The sequence below is a fragment of the Apteryx mantelli genome, chromosome 2, assembly GCF_036417845.1.
Source record: "Apteryx mantelli isolate bAptMan1 chromosome 2, bAptMan1.hap1, whole genome shotgun sequence".
NCBI lineage: Eukaryota > Metazoa > Chordata > Aves > Apterygiformes > Apterygidae > Apteryx > Apteryx mantelli.
In genome coordinates, this window is record NC_089979.1 from 132452039 (window position 1) to 132476895 (window position 24857).

At 39.2% G+C, this 24857-nt stretch overlaps 2 protein-coding genes and 1 long non-coding RNA gene across 3 annotated transcripts in view; 2 read left to right on the top strand and 1 right to left on the bottom strand.

The window, feature by feature from the left end:
- HNRNPA2B1 (heterogeneous nuclear ribonucleoprotein A2/B1) overlaps nucleotides 1–4294 on the top strand; it is a 17582-nt gene extending 13288 nt beyond the window's left edge. Inside the window, exon 12 of the transcript XR_010883486.1 lies at nucleotides 640–4294. The gene's annotated coding sequence lies outside the window, so the exon portion shown is untranslated. The remainder of the gene's footprint in view (nucleotides 1–639) is intronic.
- A 138-nt stretch (nucleotides 4295–4432) lies between these two features.
- On the top strand, nucleotides 4433–8113 carry LOC136991292 (uncharacterized). The gene is made up of 2 exons (XR_010883487.1): nucleotides 4433–5706; nucleotides 6879–8113. It is a non-coding gene; the product is annotated as an uncharacterized lncRNA (long non-coding RNA).
- On the bottom strand, nucleotides 6370–24176 carry NFE2L3 (NFE2 like bZIP transcription factor 3). Its single transcript, XM_067291585.1, is given in 8 exon segments — nucleotides 6370–8262; nucleotides 8265–8383; nucleotides 8385–8478; nucleotides 8481–8630; nucleotides 8633–9341; nucleotides 11770–11859; nucleotides 12800–12910; nucleotides 23750–24176. Coding segments are annotated over 8 exon segments (1653 nt in total). The 5' UTR covers nucleotides 23870–24176; the 3' UTR covers nucleotides 6370–8002.
- Between the last annotated feature and the right edge of the window lie 681 nt (nucleotides 24177–24857).

Consider the following 24857-nt stretch of genomic DNA (forward strand, 5'->3'; position numbering starts at 1 on the left):
TTATATAACACATTTCATCCTGAAGGTTCCCAAGTAACTTTAGACCTTTTTTCATATAAGGAAAAAATTGCACCACTGAATACATCTGCCTCTGTGAAGGAATGTGTCGGCTATTCTTTAACAACTGCATAAGCAGTTCTTTAGGAGGGAAAGTGAAAACTTCAAATGAAACTGCAGGTGGTATTTTTATAAGTGTATAATGTAATTACCTAAATTGGAATTCGGCTAGAATGATGAGGTTTCCACCATTTTTTATAGTTCTTGCAGCTAATAAACCTTAGTGCCAAATTTAGTCAGCCTTACTCTCATTGCATTGAATGTGTATTCCTCAAATTAATGAAAATTCACCAATGAATGAGTTACTCAGAGTAAGGATGGCATAATACACTAGATTTGTTTTTTATTAAAAATCAACAAAACTCGCCAAAACCCCAATTTCAAAGTTCTGTTGCCTTTGAAAGGCTACACGCTAAAGAACATGGACTCAACTAATGAAAGTCCTGTTCCATTTGTGTTAGACACACCAGTGAACTGCTTATACTTTTTTTTTTTTTTAAATGGCTGAAGTTCCCCTATTGGTAATTTGGTTTAGACATATGTGATAAACATCTTCAGATACACTTTTTTTTTCTTTGGCAGGAAGGTGCCATGCTGCAGGTAACTAATGAAGAAGTGGTCAACCACAGAAACGCTTCAAGAAATAAGAAATTCTGTTTCATCAGAAAATAGTTGTTTTTGCTGGCTTCATTAAAAATCTAGAGGTTAAATGAATACTGATAAAACATCTCAATTAGTACAGCTCCCTGTAATGCTGGGTTTTTTTAAATGATAGTAATAATTGTCTTGTAAACCTTTCAAATAAAATTCGGATTGGTTAGGTGAAACAAATCACTAATGTTAAAATAGCAGACACTCTGTGAGTAGAAGGTATAACTACATATTTTTATAATTTTCATAGCTTTAAAATAAAGTATTTTTATACCAAAGTAGTTCTAGTGTAATGCTTAATAAAACTTAGTCTGTGTCTAACATTAAAATAATGTTGATGTGCAGCTTTTAGACACCTTCATGATATGAAACATTCCATTTTTGAGGTGGATTTAAAATCCAGTTAACTTGATAAGTGTATTCACAGAGCTTATATCTCTGATAAACATAGGCATCTGTTCTCTTTCAGGAGAAACAGTGCTACAAATTAAAATGCTGATTTTGCTGTTGGACACAAATGCTTTAAAACAGCTTTTGGCTGTGTTTTATATCATCATTTTAAAAATACCTCCTTTCCTGTTAATGAAACTAACCACTTCAAACAGTTCATCAAAATGTGTTAGGACAATAGATTTATCCTTCTCACCAATAAAGAGCTTTTAGAACTAAGAGGGAAAGGTGGAATGCAATGTGAAGTTCCTGCTGTACCAGAACTATTAGTAATAGCTGCGTCTTCTGAAAAAACGTGTAAGCTTGGGAAAGCTTCAGCTGGGAATGTATTTGGGAGAAAGGCGTATTCAGTCTTTGTGCTGTTTTAACCTGTCACCTACATACACAGTTTATTCTAAGCTTTGAACGTCTATGCTTAGCTTTGATAGAATAATAATGTCTTTAACCATCTTCATATAATCTAAAAACATTATGTAAGGGTATCATCTATGGTTTTCTTGTACGTTTCTAAGTTGATTTGCATGGGTAACAACTGGGCTGTAATGGAAGCAGAAAGTGAAGACATACAAAACCTGCTTTACTTCACTCTTTCCGACAGTTAATTTACCAGTTGCATAGGAACTTGCCTTCTTTCCTGGAATTCGGTTTAGTTAATGGAAGTTTTCCTTTACAGTTACCAAGTCCACATTCACATCACGTAATTCAAGTGAAATCACACTCAAAGGGGAAACACTCTTTTTCTGAGATTTTTACACACTCTTAAATAGTTTTGCAATAAGGTTCCAAATTTATTTGAATGAGGTATGTTATGATTTTCATAATGAGGGTGCTTTAACATCAGTCTACTGCGGATGGGGGGAGAGTTTATAAGGGACAGTGGCATGTAAAAACTAAATTACTGGATGTTCGAAGTTTTGAAAGCTTGGAGTATTTAAGTTTCCAGTTGTCTCAGTTGCACTTCTATGACTCTTCTTTCTTGGTATATTCTTAGAACCTAAGCAAGTGACAATCAGTGTTAAATTCAGTTGAAAGTCATTGTTTTGAGTCAAACTAATAGCGAAAACTAGCAATTTTGAATAAAAACCTACAGTGTGTGGTTGGTTATTGTTCCTCAGTCTTTAACCTGTACTCTTTTATTTCTAAAAAGTTGGTGTTATGTCACTCTGTAGATTTACCTTTACTTTGAAAACTGTAGCATTGCTGGTCAGTGTATTAGCTGTGATGCTTAAAAATGCCCCCACCGCACCCCTCACCAGCCAAGCAGCGACTGTTAAAGCTGGCATCTTACTACATTCAGAAGCATGAAGAGTAGTAATAAAGATGTATTATAGTTTATGTTAATTCACTAGGCAGTCCTTCAGTGTACTAGGAAAACAGGATCTGGTTGTCAGTATTAGGCCAGCTTGCACCAGCAAACACTTTATGCTGCAAATTTGGGGGAAGGAGGTGAATGACAGCATAACTTGTTGGTAAACAGTAGGGGAGAAAATCAAAGTAAAACTGCAGTGCATGACAAGTATGATGGACTTGTATTTATAAAGTGTTCATGAAGAGAGAATAATACTGCTTTTCAAGCTGCCATGCAGTCTTTTTGTTCTCTGTCATTTCTGATGAGTGGAATTTATTCATCCTCTTTATTTTCTAAAGTGTTGAAAAGTAAGTAAATGCATGCAATTGTGAAACTAGTGGGGACTGAACTTTTTTCATGATTGGGAAGGGATATTACTGGCATAATTTCAGCTTTATGATGGATGTACATATTCTGGGGATGCAGTCATACTGCTAAAAAAAAAAAAAAAAAAAAAGTAGAACTGAACTTTGAAGAAATTGTCTTAATGTTTTGGCAACTTGACCACACATGGGAAAGGGGATGGTTTGTTGAGAACATACTGAAACAGTACATACCCTATAGTTGGAGTGTTTTGGTTGGTTGGTTTTTGAAGCAGAATGCATGATGCAAGTGAAATTCTGTCATAGTGCTGTTTTTTTCTTTTCCTTTTTAGAGCAATACCAGCCTCGTGCTTTTACAGTGATAATGTTAGAAATGCATAGGAACATAACAGTGGAAGGGGTGTCCTGGGCAATGTTGATCCCTTTTGCCAGGAGTCACGCACTGGTCCCTTTAACAGTTGTAGCCTTGCTTTGCAGGTGGTAGTGTTGATTTGCATTGAAGCTGAAATTTCAGTGTTATCAGAACTGGAGTTAATATAAGCAGGAGCTGGTTTATTTATCAATAGTAAAAGTAACCAATGCTTGACTTTAAATGGTTGTGTGACTTGTTCGACAGGTTGCTACGGACATTATAGGTCAACTTTGGGGACCGTAAAGATTACAAACTAGCTTCTTTGACCTCCCACACTGTTGCATTGCATGAGCAAAGTAACTTTGTGGGCAAGCTTATAGAAAATCTGTTTCATCTCAGTTCTCGCTCCCTGGCTTACTTGCTCTCAATTTTTAGACATTGTATGAAAATCTATGGCTGATGAGTTTGATGGATTTTTTAGTTATGTAGTAGGTATCACTGAGTTGAAATGCTTTTACCAGGTACACTACAGTAATAAAAAAATTTCATGTCATCAATTGTGTCATCTTTATAACTTTATCTAATAAACAGCTTTTCATGAGAACCTGGAGCTGTTGAGAGTCCTATGGCCTTACTCACAGGCCTCTGCCTGCCTACTCTTTCCCCAAGATTCTTGATAGAACCTTGTTTCTGATTTCCATAAGAGACAAATGTACTTGTGTGCATTTTAGGGACAAATGAAATGCTGAGTTGTCAATACTCTTGATAAACTGATCTTGACAAGGTTGCTTTTTTCTTTGTTTCCTCCTTGAAGTTCGTTACTGCTGTTTACCACATCAAAAACTAGATTGTAAGCTCTTGTGCAGGAACAGCCTTAGTTGTTTGTAAAACAGCTTCTGTAAAAAGGTCTCTTGAATAAAACCAAAATGTTAAGCTAAAACTGCACTTAAACTCAGTAGTATTAGTGGTCCTCATTGAAAGTTGTGTATTGTGTTGAAGCAGCATGCTGTGTCTGTGATGGTTTATTTATAGTATTCCTGTATATAGTATTTAGCCTTACATTTCATAAACAATGCTTAGGGTATTCCATTCTAATAAAATACTAAATGTGTTTGTTTCTGGTGGATATTTCTCAATAAAAGGTTTGGATCTAAGGAAACTAGCACTTTTACAGCTGATCTGTGGTGCCTATTCCTGCTTCTGTTAGCAGTAAGAGGGAAAATGATCTGTGTTTTGTGATTCTCCCCCCCCCCCCCCCCCAATTTTTCTCTATGCTTAGTTCAGTTTGATGATCTGACCTCTTTCACCTCGCCTTATAGTGAGATTGTTTTTAACTTGACAAAAATGGCGTATGCCACTAAAATTTTAAGGACTGTTGCATAGTTTTACCATGTTTTAATAAGAACTCTCCCCTGGTATTTCCGTTAATGTCACCATATCAGTAAATCTGCAATCCTCAGCTCTGCACATTTCTAGCAATGTAACAGTCTAAACAGAATTTATTTCTGTTCCTTCTTGAGAGAGATTTCTTTGACATGTCAGTATTAAGGTAGAATGCAGTCCTCACAACTTCTTCACTAGACATCTCCCTGGCTCCAGAAGAAATTTGATACCATGTTTAGTTGTACAGTGTAGTTCGTGGTTTGTGCATTATGTTTTTGGTGCCTTGAAAGTTAAGATTTAACAATAAGAAATCCAAAATAGATTTTGCAGGGGTTTTCTGCCTTTTGAGTTATTTCAGTTACAGGTTTTAACAATGCTGTTTTTCCTGAATATCTCCTGTTCTACAGAGTCTCCTTTTTGTGCATAGGCTGAAAATAATAGTTTAAAGCCATTGTAGTAGAAGTGTACAATAAGCACTTGTCTTGGGAAGAAAGCTTGCTATAAATAAACCTGCTGTTTTCTTACGTGCCTACCCTAACTTTAAGGATGTGAAAATGTAGCGAGACAGCCAAGACTAGGCAATAGTGTGGTGGGTTTTTTTGTTTCTGTTTTTTTTGGCTGTTAACAGCAAGGGAAGGTACTTCACATAAGTATCAACTAGCTTTTAGGCAAAACTTAACAGCAATCTGCTAAAATTGAAATGAAATCATTCTGAATTCTGTTTTTCTTCTCTGTGTACCTGAAGATTTGAGGAAAATTATGTAGCACATTCCAAATTAATGGTCAGAAGGGCTATGTGGTCAACTTCATTAAACTCACAGCCCTCTCAAAATTCATTAATTTACCTGAAATATTTCTGCAGGAGTAACATTATGTATTCATTTCCATTTCTGATAAATCAATTAGTAAAGTTCTTGGAAGAAGAAATACAGTTGAACAATAAAAAATGGAATTAGCTGATGATCCTCCTACTTTCTCCATCTACGGAATTACAGATAATTGAAATGGAATTGGATTGAGCTAAGGCTGTGATGTCTTCCTTTCATATGGACCATCTGTAAAATGCTGCTTTCAATAATACTGCTTTTTGAAAGAGTTCCACTATACTCCCTTATTTTCATCATGTAACAAAATCTAACCAGGTAACCTTCACCCAATGCAACCTATGTTTTATTTTCTTACTAGCTGGCTTTACAAGAGTTCTTGGAGATGCACCGCCTTTGCTACCTAAGAACTGGGCACTTGGGGCATTGGGCTTTTTTTTTTTCCCCCTTCTTCCTTTCCTCATGGGATTGTAGAGCTTGTTTTATGAGGCCCTAAAACTTTGAGACTGTCAGAATTACCACTGTCCTAAATAGCTACCAAGATTTTTCATTACCAGATTTCCATATATGAGAAATACTTGGGTTTCTGGTTTTATCAGTTATGGGCCTAATCTAATATCCATCAGAATCTGTGCACACAGGCTATGAGGTAGACCTAAAGACCCTGGTCCTGCAAGATTTTAAAATGGATGTTTAATTCAAAGATGTGTCACATGCTGACTTACACATGTAAAAATCTTTTGGGGATCTGGAAATAAAGTTTACAGTTTATCACATGTATCTGTTCTATGCTTTGGTTTAAGTTAATGAACTAGTGATTAAAGAAACTCCTTGTAAATACTATTTAGGAGGATGGTGTTTCACAGTGATTCTTAACAGCAAGAATTTTAAGGGTCTCATTAAAGAAAGCTTCCCCTATCAACTTCCCCTATCAGGTCTAGGATGTGGTGAAATTGCCTGATGTAAGGAGAAACACACATACATTTTTTAAAAATCTTTTAATGTAAAATGCAGAGCAAATAGTTCAGAAGGGTCAGTTTCAACAATTCAGTGCATTTTGCACTATGAAGCATTACTTCATTTTTACAAAATATGAATTGATAGCTTTGCATCTCCTATTCTTATTCTCCTATTCCTAAACACAAGTGCAAGCACATTCAGCATGATTCACATGATACGGGCACAGTTTATTTCTTTAAAAGACATCATTCGGCATTAAATTTTTATTGTGTGTATGAATAGAAGTTTCCATGTGTTTGGTGTAAGTGCTTTTTTTTTTTTTAACATACTTGGTCATAGAGTTGGTACATTGTGGGTGTGCCACAACTTTTTTTTTTTTTTAGAAGTTCTACAGGATTTGTTTATAAAAGATAGAAAAAGTGTTTGTTGCTATATAGCTGTTAATACTAGTAAGGATTTTAATGCCTTATGAACTTGCATGCCTCTTTTAACATTTCTTTCTCATCATTACATGCCTATTTCTCTTTTAGGCCATCTTTTTTGCAGTCCTTTTTCAGGATATAAAATACAAAAGGATGAACCATTGTGAATAAGTATGTAAGTCAAGTGTCTTTTTCTATAGCACAAATAAATTCACATCAAAACCAAAAGCTAGTAAATCTCTTCATTTAAAGCTACTGTCAGAAGGAGTGAGACCTCATCACAGGTGCAGATAAATTATTTAGTACAACTTAATTTACTTAAAAGATTTTGGGGAAAACTTACTAAGAAACTTTTTTTTTAATCCACAAAGTTGAAGGTGCTTACAAAATACCAGTTTAAAAAAAGCTAGAAGGAAAAGATTAAGTTTTTCCCTTTGGGGAAATACCTAGTTATCTATCCAACTGAGAAAGGAAAAAGGGAAGGAGAAAGGGAAGTTGCACAAGTACATGTGTCTGGGACTAGGAAACAAAATAGGAACTCATTTAACATTGCAAACTTTCACACAAGGAACTTAATAGTATGGTTGCAAAGGACATGGTAAGACAATACTGAATTAGATGCAATTTTTTCAGAATATATTTGGAGAGTGACCATGCTAGTTATAAAATTAATTAGTACATTGGGTTTGCTTGGAACTATGACTGAAAGATGAGGAAAATGCAATAGCCTCCAGGACCTTTCTTCTCCAGAGAAAAGCTGGAAAAGCAGAACAGTTCTGAACAACTACAAGAAACACAGTATATCTTTTACAGAAATACATAAATCCACAATTAATTTAAACCAAAGATGAGCTTAAGCTACAATTTTTCTTCCAGTGCTTAATAATAATGATAAAATCTAAGGTCTCTTTGTATGTCAAGAATCAGGTACTTGGAATAAAAGTGTTTTTTAATCCTATCTGTAACTTTGATCTAAAGCTTGCTTTCTCTCCCCTCCCCGCTGATGTTCCCTCCCATACCCATCCCCAGAAAGCTCCTAGTCTCCATTAGAACAACGTTGTGTATTTTGTCTCTGTAGGCATATAAATGCAGTATTTGCAACTATGCTTAAAGAAACTTTAATTCTAATTAAAACTAAACGGATCATCTCATTCAGAAGTCTCAGCTGCTAGAGTTTCTAACAATGACAATTTGTTGTATTTGCCAAACCCTTAAACATGTAGTTTTCCTGTTCAAGTTTTATTAGTCTTTTCTGTTTGCACTGCTGTAAGAACTGACCTAGAGGTCTTCACCCCAGTATATTCATCATTCTTTGAGAAAAATAAAATCTTAACTGATCTTAATGTATCGTATTTTTGTTTCTGTTCTTTCTGGTTATCTTGTTTACGTTCTGATTTGACCAGGTGTCTAGGTATTAGGAAAATGCTGCCATCACTACTGCAATGAATGGCATATTGGCTTATGTTAACAGGTCTACGCTGGTCATCCCTTTACTGAAAATGTCATAATACAAGTCATTTAACTTTTGCTTCATCAGGCTAACTGATATGCTACACTGAGGGTGCTCCTTCTTAAGGCTCTCCTTTTGTGTTTGACACACATCTTCTTCCAAGAATCATATCCAGCTTATGTTTGCGACAATTCTGGGCAGCAACTTTGTTCTTTCCCCTCTGCCTTATATTGTGTATAAGTGATACCTGAGTATCTGCAGATGGTTTTTTGCTAACATGCTGTTGAAGGAGTCATCTTGCATACTCACAATTTCATTGACAGAAAATGGAATTCTCAGAGCTTTTGCCCAGCGTTCACCATAGCTAAGGTTCTGGTCAGTAGAATTACGGCACCTATGCTTTACTTTGATTTCTCCATCCGCATCTGCTGATGAAGCGCTGAAGTGGACACTGATTGACTTGGCAGCTGATTGTAAGTATGGTTATGAAGCAACTGCTGAAGCGTTGCTTCTCTAGAGCACTCTGAATCACCTTGATATTCCACTTGGCCATATTTAGTATGTTTTTGGCAATGACCACCAACAATTCCTAAGCCATATGGGGAAACAGATTTAGCATCACTACTGTATCCGACAGCACCTTCACTGCAGACTGAATAATACACCAAATCAGAAGAGGTGGTGCTGTGGCTTGAATTTAAAGACAGTTCAGAATCTGAGTCAGGCTCCTCAAAGAGCTGAGAAACTTCTATAGGATTGAATCCTTCCTCCAAAGCCAAAGACATGAGATTAATTTCATGAAATATATTCTCGAGGTTTGGAAGAAGATGAAGGGGTGTTAGGTTTCTAATGTCAGCTGCTGAAAGCAGCCCTGTCAAATTTTTCCCAGGAAGTAGTGATTCTGGATTTGTGATATGAGAGCCCGACTGCAAAGATTCTTGTCTTTATGAATGTCTTGTTTCTGAGTCTGATTGAGTGGGTTAGTCTGAGCTTTGTAGCATGGCATCATGAGGACTGAAACAGTGGCTAACTGCCTGGGTCAAATTTACATTGTAGTGTGAGGATGATGAATTTCAGCCTCTACTAGAAGTAGCAACCTGTGTATTTTCCAGTAAACTCCCCTAAAAGATGATGGGGAAAAAATGGGATCTCTTATAAAATGCCTCTACATCCTTCACCTACATGGTTGTAATCAGTTTATTTTAGAATTCCCCCACTATCTGAATCCATTAAAATTAAAATTTAAAATGTTTAAACTCTTCTTCTAGCTATCCTGACCACCACCCCTCCAAAATATTTCCCATTTGTACAGTGCATAACCTGTGTTAGCCTACAGTGAGAGGAAGAGGGGAAGGTGCAGAAGTAGTGGCTGAAGAGCTGGGAGGAAGAGGACTTGGGAAGGACAGTGCGGGTGGGAGTGACTGATGAGTGGTGAGAGGTAGAGTGTACATCAAACTACAGCCTGAGTGTTGCATCTAATCTGGTTTAAGAAGGCTCCTTCTAGGAGGGGTGATCCTGTCCTTTCTCTGGTAGTAGTGTTAATGCTCATCTGATTCAAGCACGAGCTGGTTCAAGGAGCTAAACTGTTAGAGAATTAACCCTGTAAATAAGATAAATAGCTCATCTACAGGACTTAACCAGTGAGAACAGTGGTGTAAGAAAAGTGGGGAGGAGGAAAGGAACTTGCATTTGTGCATTTGAGGCAAAAATCATGCAGTTTCACTGCTTTCTTTTTCACAGGTTATAATAGCTTTCAGGACTGCTAGCTGCCACATTTGGATCAACTACTTAACTGAGGTCTCTTGTGTTCAATTGTCAATTCAACTCCTTTACTTATCCGTTTGGAGGAAATATTTAAAAATCTGTGTTGTTCACATCCTCTGGGAATGTTTTTTTAACTTTAAATCACTCTTCAGTTTTGTTTACAAAATAAAGCTGCTGCATGACCCCTCAGGCTGAATTCCAAAAGGTGCTGCAGTAAAATTAAGGTCCCCCCTGGTCAGAAGTACCAAGCCACTGCAACAGATTACACTGGGGCACTTGCTGACAAGTGGAGTAGTCATAAAGTACATTAATATAGAAAACTTAAGAACGTAAAAGCATCAAATATAGGAAGTGTATGTTACAATTTCTCCACAACTAAGCATACCTATTGTGGTTTGGAAATGGACTTTTCTGACTGCAATTCATTGAACAAACAATGTAAAAAGCACTTTCCACAGGGAAAGAATGACGTACTGTAAAGAAGAGAAGGTTTCAGGTTTTCTGTTATGCTTACTGGGAGCTCAGGTAACAGAAGAAAGTCTTGCCATATTTTTCCTAGTGAGTTATCCTGTGGTAGAGCACCCATAGACTGTGAGATAGAGCTGGTATTGTCAATTAAGCCCTTGAGAAGAAACATTTTTAACAGTTGATAATTAAAAAGTCCCACACTGTAAAGAATTGATACTTAGCTGGAAAAGAGCAAGCATCCCATTTTTAACAGATAAATTGTTGCAGGATGGCAGTGCATAGATAGTCTTAAATAAAATATGCAACAGTGTATTGTTACACCTACATGAAAGCTACAGTCAAATTCCTTTGAAATTATGAAAAGAATTGAGAAAACTAAAATCCTGATGAACTTCTGGACCTTGTTAGTATGGAATGTGTTACCAAAGTTGAACAGGGGAGGAAGCTGATTTATGGGCTAGGAGGCACTATGCAACCTGGTTTCCCAGCACCAGGTGTTCCAGAGATAAGCAAGTTATACAGAAAACTGTAATGAACCTGTAAGACTCCTACAATGGGAAGCATATGTAAGATGCCCTTGGAGTTCTGCAAAAAAGGAATGTAGGCAGCAGCTTCACGGTTTAATGACTGCAGCTTTGAGCTGTGAGAGAAGAGGGAGACTCCAATTAAGATAACTTTTTTGTGAAGATGGGCACCCAAAAAGTAAACAGTATTAACAGAAGCCCAGAAGATAAACAAAACAATCAAAATGTGTTAGCTGCTAATGCTGACTGACCTGATTTACAATCAAGATGGGTCTGTACTTTTTGAAGGTAGCTACCCTCTCAGCGCTTAACCCAATATTTATGACAACTCTCATCTTTGGCTGCAACTGCTTCATAACTGCTAGTGTTTAATACATTGGTGTTGCTCTACAGAAACACACTAAGAGCTGCTGTATAAATACCAGCTGGCATTAGGTTTCAGAAAATTCCTAGTTGAATTAAGGAAGTTGTCCAGCATCTCCATCCAACTTTCAACACTAGATCACAACAAAGACTCGACTTTGTAGTTTTCAAATCCCAAGCAAGTTACTGAGGAAAATTTTACAAGTGTGGCCAATGACAACTTTGGTAAAAGGTGGAGACTAGCTTCTTTAAATTCTTCAGGTAAGTTTAACTGCATTGATTTTGTATTGTTTTTTTGTATTGTTTTGTACTGATATATTGTATTGATATTGTTTGTATTGATATATCGATATATTGTTTTTTAATTAAGTGAAACTGAGTAAGTCATCATGTAATAACCACTGACTGTATTCCAGTCTATTGTTTTCACATTTACCTCTAGCACGTTTTCTGTCTGCAATGACAGCAGTTGTAAATAGTCCTCTGAGAAGAGAAGGGAATCTACATAGTTTCAGTTGCTCTGTGACAGAGGAAACAAAAGCACTTTGTAAAGCACAGTTATTTTACACAAATGGAGGTCAAAGTCAAAGTCTGGGAGGAAGCAGTGCACAGCTCTGTGAAGCACTGCTGCAGACCCTGCCGTCAAGTCTTCAGCCCGATGGGAGATGTTTTATCTTTAGAGTAAGCAGAATAATTGTGTCAGTAGCACCATACTTTGCCCTACAAATGCAGAACTGAGCTCTCCTCCTCTTTGAGGCTGTACCCATCCAACATTGTGGAAGAAACAAATAGTCTTTAAAAGCCAAGCTGCCAAAGCAATGGTAATAGAGGTGAGATTTCTTCTGGCAAAAAAAAATGGATCTGATGTTCTCAGTTCTCATAAGGAAGAGTAAGCAGAATGCTCTTTTACTGTAGATATCAAGAGAACAAAATCCAAAGTGCACCTGTTTTGGTTTAACATCTTTGTTTTTCTGCCTTCAAGTTACAATATATGTGCTCAGATCTGGGCAATCAAGTCTCTGCAAATATAATCCTACATTTGGAGATAAAGCTTTACATAAATAGTGAAAGCAGTGGAATTTAGTGTTCTTTTCTCAAGTATTGATATGCCAAAAAAAACCCTCACCCACAAACACAATATCTTCAAGATGGAGAAAACAAAAAATAATTGAAAAAGTAGTCATTTCTGTAAAGTTTAGAACATTACAACTACATGAATTATACTGGGGGGGGGTGTCAATTTTCTAGAAGGTGAATAAGGGCATGTCTTACAGAGCACCATCTTACGTCAATGTTCCTTTCCTGTCCTTGCAAAGGACACCTCCAAATAAAAAGAGGAAATCAAGTATTCCTTTCAAAACTACTCAGTTTCTTTCACTACTCTTATCTCTGTGATAGGATCTATATTCACCCTCACTTCCTCTTCAGTTTTCCCTTTTTCCATTTTTTTCATCATTTACTTGATTTATATCCTCTTCTTCCTCCTCCTCCTCTTGCAATTCTGACTGATCATTTCCTTGATGTGGACAACAGTCATTTGAAGCTTCCTGCCATGCTTTCAAGTCAGCATCCTGAAGATATAAAAAACCCCAGTTCTATTAAACAACACAGTCAAAATTAAATCTTTAAAATACACTTTTTTTACAGCTAGAGTATTTCAAACAAAATATACACTAATTAATTCATGTAAATGAACTCACTGTATATAGACTTCATAACATAGTAAGAGCAGCATGAGACTGAAGGTGGTTTTGAATTGCAGACACTTGCTCCTCTTTTGGTACCCAGGCACTGAACCTCTCTGTGGTAGAACTAGACATTCGTAAACACTGGAAACAATTATTCTAAAACAAGCATGTGATGTTCTGATTTCATGGAAGTTTCTACAGCAACAAATTCAAGCTAGATCCATACTAAGCAATTATAAATGACCAGTTAGCAAAATCCTTTTTCTTTTTCGACAGGAAAACAAAAACATTACATTTATCGTAATAGCAGCTGTTTCCTCATCACCTCCATGTAGCCCTAGCCCACTACCCATTTACCCAAATGACCTGATTTGTTTGTCTCCAGAAATACAACTGCTCTCTGATTTACTGTTCTCAGGGTCATTTTTCAAGTTATCTTTTCTCTGTAGTCATATCTGCAGACATGTTAAATGCTGGGGTGAGAAGGGATCACGGTTAAGCAGTTGTGTATGTATAGTTAAAAAACTATGATATTCCAGCTTTAACAGGACAATTCTGAGTTATTAAAATGTGAAACTCTGGAGTGACACCCGAAAACCAAGCAGCTACACTGGACTGGTTCCATATATACACAATGAAATGTTATGGCAGCAGCAATAAAAACAAGCTCTCAACAATAGCAAATGCAATGACTTAAAGTGTTCTTGTTCTAAAAAACACAAAAAATACTTTATAGGTTTTACTTGAAGCATAAATGATATAAATACTCCAGTTGTAATCGTCATCAAAATGTGTACAAAATTTTTAATTATTTCTTTATACAAAACATAAAAAATGAAATGTAAGAAAGTTAAAAATAGTATTTCAAAGGAAAATTAATGTCATTTGAAAACAAATTAATATTAATTTTATTTTCATTTTTGGCTTTCAGTTTTTCCATACATTCTTTTCAAGAATTGTAAGGGAACTTTAATTTTATAATAAGGGAATGTTAATTTTATAAACAGTCAATGGAGCTACTTTTGTGCATGAAGTTAATCCTATAGCTACATGTTTGCAAGATCAGGTTTAACTCTTTAATTTTACAAAGAGTCAATCTAATACTTGTCCAGTGATTATCATTCATTATCATCTTAATTAATAAAACTCATCATCATCACAAACAGATAAGTCAAGGACAATAGCTATTAAAGACCTTAAGCAGCTCCTCTTGAGTTGAGTAGCCTGGAAAGGTGCTGATGATATGGCAGAGTATTCAGCTCCTGAATAACACAGTAAATCCATCACTCTACTGGCTGATTAAGAGGCAAATGCAGGAACAGTTGGAAAGATAATAGCTACAGTCTGATGTCTGGAAAGACAGATTTAGAATACAGAAAGTATATTGATAACAATTTGAAAGTATATGGATGACAATTACAATGACAACTATTAAAAATACAAGGGGTCAAATCTATTCCACCATAAAGGAACAGCTTGCAGAAATTTCGTAAAGAGCCCACAATGTGCACTGCAGATCATTAAAAACCCTCAGAATTCAACTTGCTTTCAGTGGAAATCTGTCTCCAGACAACATCAGTCTGCTGAAGTCTATGATGGAGACAGTCCTTCACAGCATCATCAGAAGGAAAACTAAATTTCTGATGTGCCAGACTGTCGTGATGTTGGCTTACCCAAAAAGTCCAAAAAAAAAAAAAAGAATTTTCAGGTCTTCTCCTATCAATATATGGAACTGTTTACCACTAAGGAGAGGGGGGATACTTCTTCTGACCCACCATTTTTAGGTTTTATCAGGAGTCTTTATTGACTTTTATTCATTTTTTAAGAGAAAAGTATAGGTTTGACTGTTTTCTCTGCTAAGCCACATATGGTTTCTGGATGCCCTTAGTTACCAGTCTTAAAAACAGCAACTGAAATACAGGACCACACATCATTTTGTCCTACAGACCCTTTGGTTTCAGAGTAGCACAGAGGTCAGAGTCTCTCTCTGGTCTCTGCACAATGCTCCCACTTTGGAGCTGGGAATGGAGGCCCTGGCGGGGCCGGGGTGCGTAGGGTCTCGCATCTGCAATCAAGACTGCTCACTTTAATAACGCTGCACTATGTGGCTTTGAAGAGTAGTCTTACTGCTTTGTTTTTTCCTCCAACAGGTGATATTAAAATACACTCTTGCCTGCCCACACTTATTACTACTGCAGTAATTTATCTATCCTTTTAAACATCTTGTTTTCACCACTGACAGAGCAGCTGCTGAAGGAGCATGGCCCTGTGACCAGCCGTTCACAAAAGAGGTAGTACAGAAACAACAGTGCATATAAGATTTTACAGAATCCATTTCAAAATACAGGATCATTCCAGTGACACACTATATATGGAAATCACGGCACAATGGGAACCTTTTATCCTTTTTTATCTCAGTTTTGGCTTTTAACAAAAATCCCCTAGCTTATGATAGTGAAGACTTACCCTCCAATGTCATACTTGCCTCCAGCTCATTACTCTTTCCCACCAATGAAAAATAGCTGGAAAATACAGCCTACAACTGAACGCTTCTTTCCATGCCTATGCATCTTTTGGGATTGATTGCTGGGCTGCTGCTGAAAATAGGAGGGATGTTTCCCCTAGAAAAAGCCATGGCATGATTTTGAAGAAGGCATTTCTTTAAACATACCCAGTTGAGTATAAGACTGAGACTGATTCTCCTCCTTTGTCATTATAGAAGACTTAATATTACTGCCAAATACATTGATTGCAGCAGCCTTTCCACTTCTGCCACTGGAGGGTGTGGAAGTTCACACCTCTCACAGCAGACTATTTGCAAATAGTAAACTACAGTGGTACACAAAGACGACCTTCAATTTATATTTGGAAGGATTTCTGCACAAATATAAGGCCAGAGATTTACACTAAAAACACAAAAACAAAATACAAAAATCCAAGTATCTCAAATTCCAATCTTGCTTCTGCCATTTAATTTTGATTGGGCTAGAGAACACAGTCTGGGGCTGTCTCATTTACTGAATTATCCATCAACTTTGTATCTTTGAGGACTTGGTTTTAACTGTGCATTTGCCCTTTTCCCAATGTACAATTTATGGCAGGTCAACTATCAGCTTCAGTTTATCAGTCTTTGAAATACAAAAAATATCATTTTACGTCAAATCTGCTACTTAAGATGGTCCAAGAATTAATGCAGAGGTGAGAGAAAGTATTATTTTGTGGATGCCTTGGCATGTACTTAATTGGAATAATACTGCACTGATTTGGCAAGTTTCCAGAGTCTACTACTTCAAAAATAAAACCTTGAGTTTCCACTAAGTACACTGGAGTATTGATTGCAACATAAATCAGGTGCACTGAATATCGAACACGTTCTTTCCCCTTGCTTCCCCCACCCATGCATTATTTGTTGTTCATAAAACTATGAGGAAGAAGCAGTACCTGTAAAGATATCAAAATATGAATAGGTCAGTTGCTCTACAATGTATCAGATGAGCAAGAAGATCCCTCTCTAGAAGCAGGAGAAAGTATAAGCAAGCATGAGTTGCTTTTTCAGCAACTCAGTTTGCAAGCAGGACTACAGCTACATAGCTCAGGGTGACAATCGTGCAGAAATAGGTGAGCATCTTTCTCTAAAGTAACAGAAACATCTCACTGCAGGAGAACAGAGCTTGCAGGGTAATTTGTCTCAGTGTGCAGACAACACAGAGGGGCAGAGTATACCGGCCCATGCAAAATTCTGTTTCACCGTAGAGAATTTGAGGTATCTCTACAAATATCTGCAGTGTCAGAGCAAAGGTACATGACCGTCATTATTTGCAAAAGGACATAATATTTCTTGCTGGTTATCCATGTATTCTGTTCACATGCTGCTTTCTAATTCCCCTACATTTTCTTTATTTTATATGTCAAACTTTAAACAGAATTGCTCCATTACTGTCATGAATCTTGAAGAGGCATTTTGGTGAACTTGTGTCCCTTTTCCTTTGGTAACTGCACTTTTCTGCAGGACTGGCATTCTCTTTGTGACTAGCTGACAAGTTGTAACACAGGCTGCCCTTGTGATTTCTTCTACATTTTGAGTAAAGAGGTTACATTTCCAGAAAACTGTCCCATGCCAAAACAAGTTAGGCAAAAGAAATACAGCTTCTAGTAATATAACCAGTAATTTCACTTTACAACTTTGTAGAATTAGATATTATTAATAATAAAATATAATATTGTATAGCTGTTTTCATATAGCTCTGTGGTTACTGATGTTGCTTTCGCCCATGTACTTTTAATATGCAATGTATAATTAATCTTACAAATTGATATCTATGTAATCTCAGCTAAAAAGTAAAATGTATTTTGTTTATTTATATTCATAATGAGCTATTAAACATTCTGAACTAACTACTTTAGTTTAGTAGTAGCTTAGTTTTACAGACTAATTTTATATATGGCTATGCTTAAAAAATCTTGCTAAAGCCATTCTACCCAAGCAATGCAATTATTTATCTAAATCAAACAGTACATAACTGTGACTTCAAATGTGGTACCTGTCAAATGTCTGTGACACATGTAATCTAAATCCTAACAATACTGTTTGGGCTGCAAGCAAATGCACACTGTTAAAGACACTCCTACTTGTTCCAGTGAGTTGCTAGCATCTATCTAGCCAAATGCATTTTGGAAACAAAAGCACTAGGGCTTCATATAACATGCTTGAGCTACGTCAGCTATTATAAAACATGCATACTGTGTGGACTGTACGTGTTCCACATATACACAGAATAAATACCAACCCACTCCCAAAACTGAGGCAGACGGTTATAAGCTGATACAAATAATATCTTCACTAATTTGAATTAAGACTTCAGTTTCCATAAAGCTGACTTGAAGATGACTTGATATCTCTTCAAAATTAACCTTGCAAACTGCCTCTAAAACATAAGACGGATAGTTTTACACTCTGAGTGTTTGATCCTGTGCTGGCCTTTTGCACCAGAAATTAATTTCAGCCTAAAGAACGCAACATGCCTGATAATAAATGTGTTGAAGGTTATTAAATTTATTCAGTCACTCTTTTGGACTGAGCACAGTCTGAAAAAAGAGCTCTTTTTATGCCTCTGCTGTCCCAAGATGCCTTCTGTCGTGGTCAACTCCTAACCGGCAGGACAGCATAATGAACCCTCAGCTTGGGGTTCGGTAAGAGACTGTCTCTCTTTCTCTCCCTTCACCCAGACCAGACTGGTAGTATAGCCTCATTAATATGACTTAATCACTAAATGATATACTGCATAAACATAAAAATATCCAGGGACCACCCTTTCTGATAAAACCTTGTTCACAACTCGGTTCCATTTTTCAGATGTCTTCCTCTTGAGCCTCCCCAGGCTAATATACTTTCTCAAGTATCCAGCTCATAACTTTCTCAAGTTGTCTAGCTCACTGTAACAACAAACACTTTGCCAATTCACAGCTCTGAACAGAGAGCACTGTCTTTAAAAATCCGTAGGACTTGATATTTTAGCTCTTCTGGGATTTGAATATCTTGACCTTTCCTCTGCCACCATATGTATTTCCTCTTCTATTTTCCACATTTCCCACACTCTTTATTCTTCTTTCTGCCTGGCATTCCCCTAGTCTCCTCTCACATACACTTCTCATGTGCATCCTACATGTGGAGTAACTTCTCCAGTCTCCAGGTACCAGGAAAATACTGGTCAAGGTTAGCTCTACAACACCAGCTCCCACTGCCTTGTTCTTGGTCATTTGTTTGACTTGGCTTTTTCAAAACCCCTGTACCTATTGTAGCACACCATAAAAAACCCCAAAATCTTACGAGACACATATATTTCAAATCCATGAAGTTTTTTCTCTTATCCCGCCTCCCTCTCAAGAACCACTTGGTCCTTCCCACACCCTCTTATCAAACATTAGTAAATTCTGGCTAATCTGTAAGAGCCACCCTGGGAGCAGGGACCAGTCCCATTAGTCTGTTCAGAGATGTCCCTCCACAGCAATATTTCTATGTCCTAGTGCCCAAAGAATTCAAAAGAAAAAAAAATCATTAAAAAATCATGTGTTAAGCAAATAGCTTCAGTGCGACTGCTCTCAAACGGATTGGAGAAAAGCCTTCAGACAAAAAGCCAACTTGCCTTTTAGTTACCTTCACCAAACACATGACACTTACCAAGGGAAAAGAAAACTGTAACTCAAACCAGCCTCAATGTAAAATCCTCAAACGGTGACCGAAGTCAGAGATGGATTCACCCTTTCCAGTACTGTGACTCTCTGCCTTTGATGGTGTTCAAAGAACTCTTAAGAGATTTTACATAACCTTCCCCGAAATGCCCTCCCCAAACATAAACACAGAGACAATAAAAATTACCCACTTTGCATTTTCTTCCTTAATTTTCTGTAAGTTCTAAATAAGAGCAATGTTATGCTGTTAATTATTAATTAACAGGTATTCTTTAATCATGCCCAGGAACTCAGGGCTTGGGAAGGGCTTCAAACTCTCAGTCCTAGAGAATATAATACATCCACATATAACAAACATATTCAGTTTGGGTGGCAATAGAGATTCCTTCTCTGTCTCACCCCGAGCTGGAGCATGTCCCATATATGGCGTGACAACCCAGCACAGTAACTGCTGCCCTCCTTCAGGCACTGGCTCTTCTGCTGACACAGGCAGCACCAGGGCTTGTGGGTTCATGGATTTGGAAAGTAAGAATTGTTTCACTGTGGGATGCAGGCCACAAATAAAACAGCTGCTGCAGAGCCACAGATTCCATTTCTGGTTATCTAAACTACTCTTCTGAAAGAAAAAGATCTCTTCCAGTGTTTATGCTCCCTTCTTTCAAATGTCTGTATATACATATGCACACATACATATATGTATGTGTACACATAAATGTTTCTTGACACAGAGAGAAAGAGAAAACCACTGAAGCAAGTGGGGCGACTCTTAACTCTGCAAGATCTTAGGCTAAGACAGTGAACTTCCTTCTTGTGTTACAAACTTCTGGAGATTTCCTATCTATTTGTGAATACTGTCACCATATACATAGGAATGATACCACAACTTCCTGCACCAAGGCCTTCAATTTCCATACAATCAGTTTTTAAGGTGTTTTGGAAAACAGGTCTCATACATTTTGCATGTGGACTTGTGGCTCAACACAACAGCTTTTACAAGAAGTGTTGTTGAAGCAGATTTACTGTGAGAAGCCTAAGGAAAACAGAGCCTTCCACTGGCCCAGTCTGGCACAGACTGCATTCCTGGTTACATGACTATGGGATGATTTCTCTTTTTTCCCCATTGGTATCACACCTGCACCCAGTGTCAGCTGCATGTCTTTTTTTTCCTGTATGTCTTGTTACTTTTTCTATGCTTAAAACTTTAAAACTTACATACCCACATAGTGTCTGAATTCAGTTTTCTCCTTAAAACTCACTCCTTGAGCAATCCAATAATAATTTACAAGCACACTGGGGAAAAAAAACATGCAGATGTGCCTAACCTTACTTGCGTGAGTAAGCCAGTAAGAGAGAGCAAAGGTAGGCACCCATGTTTTCAGTAGCAGGTGTCAGCATTCAAACAGGTTCTGAATATGCTGTCAGCATTTAAGGAGTAAGCAGTGCTCCCATTATAGATCTTTCCTAAAAAACAAGATTGCAATTTGTTTTTCAGCGAACTATGAAGAAGACTAAGTGATGCACAAACACTGTTATTAGAAAAAAGAGCACTATCAGAAATGATCATCTCAAGGAGAATGTAAGGTTCACTCTTACCATTTATATCTATTTCCCTAGCAAACAGGCTAATTGGAGCCTAAAATATTGGTTTGGGGTATTCTGCAAATGGCAGGACCTAAATCAGCTTTTATTACTAGATGTTTTCATTCCATCTCCTTGCAACAAATTGATGCATGCTTTCATGGCTATTCATAGCAAAAGTTTATCATTTTTTTTCTCTAAAGATGTAACTCATGCTTCCCTTGGAGCTACCTTAGTTCCAGTCTTAAATATCCATGAAAATCACACCTACAAGCCTTGATTTTGAAGACGACCCCAGATCAGAACAACACAGAGGCTTTAAACTAGTATCTTAAGCATATGGGCAAATCTTCTAAAGATCATCCACTGTGACCTGTCGTAGGTAACACAGGATAGTGAATTAAGTATAGGAGAACTCAGAACAAAAACTTTTTAAAATGCAATCTCTGCTCTGGTACAAACACTCTTCATCCCTGGCCATGTTATATACATCCACATAAGAGCAACAGGTACCAAAGACTCCAAGAGAGTATGAATTATTTTCTCAGTTCAAAGCCATATTTCAGGAGAAACAATATTTTGTTATTTTGATTATTAAGGCAACAAAATATTGTGGAGTTTGCATTTAATATAAAACTCATGCTTATTACAGAAATCCACTGAATGAAATAGTTTGATTACAACACAGTGAATACAAAGGTTAGGGCTGATGTCAGTTTGCTGGGCAGCAAGCTAAACATAGAAAAACGCCTGTTTGCTTTACTTATTGTCAGAGACTAATTGGCCAGACTTTCATAATACTGTGCTACATCTTTTCCTAGTGTAGAACAGAAAAACAGGTCAAGCTAACCCATACCCTTTCGCATGCCCAAACAGCATGCTTCAGCCATTGAACTCATGTTCTTTTCCATATGCAGTTGTCTTCCGGAGCCAAATACCAGTTCCCTATGGATGGGAATCTACAGCTTGCATTGTGTTGCCAACAGCACTCTCAGTAGGGATTGCAGCCTGATGAACAAAATTAATCCAGGAGTGGATTAATCCAGCTGCTATCTTTTCAGAGCTTTACACAATCGCACAATATCAAACAAAACAAAGCAATTACTTCAATCTGTTTACAGAGATTCCAAAGTCCACTCCTGATCTATCATGGACAAAAGAAAAGCTAAAAATAGCTTTTGACTGTTTTTAAAAAAGGCAAAAGGAAAGTTATAAAACAACTAAAATACCCTGAAATACACTATATTGTTGCAGTAACAGTTTGACAGTACAAGCAGACTTATTCAAACCTACAGAGGTCACTTTTAAAAATAAGACCAACTTTTCCCCCTGTATTTAATTTTTCGCACCAATCATGGACATCAAAAGAAGTTTGGTGGAAGAGACACAGTGCTTTTCACTTAGAAGTCCATTTATGTTCTAGGTCAAGAACAACAACACTGCCTCACTTTGCTCAAATCATTCTTTCACTTACAGAAGACATGTTTAAGAGAGAGGCCCAGACCTACATCTGGAAAAGGAATGAGTCATATTCTCTCCACAAAAACAAGCAATCCCTTACAGTTAGGGTGTAGAAACTAGTTCTGCAACTACTTTTCAAAAATAGCCAAGCTAACACATGGGGAAATCCTAATATTAAGAAAAAAAAAAAGAGAGAGAGAGAATCTATCATGCAAGATATATTTAATAAGCATTAGTAGATGCTGGTCCTTTCACTCATATTAAGAACCAGCTATTCATAATGATTCAAAAACAAATTTGAAAAATGTGAGTAGTTCAACTTCAGAATTCAAAAGGCACTGAATACCCCTTTAATTCAGAAAACTATCCTCTTGAAATTATTATTCGTTTTGATATCTGCATACCATATCAGATCCTAAATTATTGAGACATAAAGAAACTCTATGCACACTAGTGACTTGACTCAGGAAAGCAGTCCCATGCAGCTGGATGGTTCTGCTCATATCCTTTTAAGTTACAGGCATGCATAACTCTTGCAGGATTAGGGTCTCACCAGCTTTATGCAGATGGAAGTCCAGTAACTGAAATAAAGGAATCAGCCATCCCTGCCAGGGATTTATTGCCTGCTTTGACTATATTGTTCAAGGTGCACATTGACAATACTGGAAGGTGAAACGAGGCTGGAGTTTAGCCTGGGTGCAGTAGGAATCCCAAGACTTACAGTGGCAGTGCTGAGATGTTACTGACAAGTGCCGTTATTAGACTGTGAAATACATATGCTCTTCCAACAGGTGAGCTGTAGAGTGTGTTACTAATTGTGATGCATCGTGGAGAAGCCATATTTCTACAGCTGTATTACATTCTTGAGCCGCCTATATGCCCACACGAAAAAAACTAAGGCAATTCAGGAGGAAATGCAAAGTAAAAGTGAAAGCTCTTGACTTGCAATCCTGACTTCAGCAATGCAGTGCAGTGGTAAGGCCATGCATGTGCCTTCAGAGCAAGGGCAGCTCTGCAGCATTCACTCTGCTCCAGTGCTTTAGAAACTGTAACCAACTGCTCGGTAACCAAACTGTTAGATGATGTTTTTTCAAAGCACAAATGCTCTGAGTATATATTTTTCATTTGAACAGCCATTTTATTCGTTTTCGCTCCCTGCTGGCAGCGATGCCCTCGGGGCGCGGGCAGTCGCGAGCGGAAGGAAATCGCATGGCTCAGCCCTGCAGCCGAGCAGGTGCTTCGCTCCGGAGGTCTCTCCCTCCACTCCCGGGGACCTGTCGCAGCCGGAGGAGCGGGCTGGTCTCTCGCCTCCCGCTTCTTTACGCTCCCACACCTACACCCGGGATCCAGCTCCGCCCCGGGGCGGCAGGGCGGCTTTGCACCTCCCTCGGCCGAGGAGGCGGCGGCGCGGTCCCGCGCCCCAGACCCGCCACCTCCGGCCGCGGCCACCGCGCGCCCAGCGGGGCTGCCCCGCTCCCCCCGGGCCGCCCTTACCTCCGCCGTGGGACAGCCACCTCGGCGCGGGGCCGCCGCCGCCCCAGCCTCTTCCCGCCGGGCGGCGGCGGCGCCCCCTGGCGGGGCGGGCAGCGCCGCCGCGCTCCCCTCCGCCGGCATCGGCCACGCGTCCACGCGCGTCCGGGGGATGCAGGGCTCCTGCAGGAGGACGGTGACCTGCAGCAGCGCCGCCCGGGCGTCATCGCTGCCCGGGGCAGGTCCCCCGCCGCCGCCCGCTCCGGGTGTGCTTGCGTGCGGGAAACACACCGCGGACAATGGAGCCCAACGCGCTGCCGCGCCGCCTCCCGCGGCGGCACACGAAGACCTTCCCTCCACCCCGGCCCCCTTCAGTGCCGCCGCCGCGGGCCCTTCCCCCGGGCGGGCGGCGGCCACCCCAGCCCGCGGCCGCCGCCGCTTCCCCAGCGGCCGCACCGACCCGCGGCGGGCGGACGCTCCCGCCCCGCGACCCACCGCTCGCCCTGCCCCCCTACCCCCGGCGGTCGCGCCGCGCGCAGAGCCCTCGCTGCCCCAACGGCCGTTCCAACCGCCGCCTCAACGGCCGCTCGGGGGCGTGTCCTCCGCAGCGCCCCTGAGGCGAGGCGAGGGGGGTGCGGAGTCCCGCTGCCCGGGCGGGAGGGAGGCCCGGGGCGGTGTCCGTCGCCGCCCCCTCCGCGCCCCGCTCCGGGCGCCGGGGCTGCCGCCGGCCCGGCCGCCGCTGGGCGGTCTGGCGGCCCGGCCTCGCTAAGCGCAGCGCTCGGGGGTGGCCCTCTTGCGAGTGCACCGGGTTGTGCGGGGATTTTCTTCCCTCGCCCGGGGTTAGTGGTAGATTTTGGGTGTTCGAACGAGCAACAAATAAATTGCAGAAATAACTTGGAAAGTACTTTTGTTCGGAAAAAAAATGGATGAGGGAAAATGCAAAGCTATTCTCCACCCGGCTCCGGTAGTAAACTTATTGTTTTTCTATTTTTCAGAAACAACATTGGTCACCCTAATAAAAAAATTGCACAGGTTCAGGTTTTAATTGAAAACAACCAACCTGGCATCTAAATATCTCCATAGACTCTGCTTTCACACCTATTTTAACTTCACAACCTACTCTTACACATCT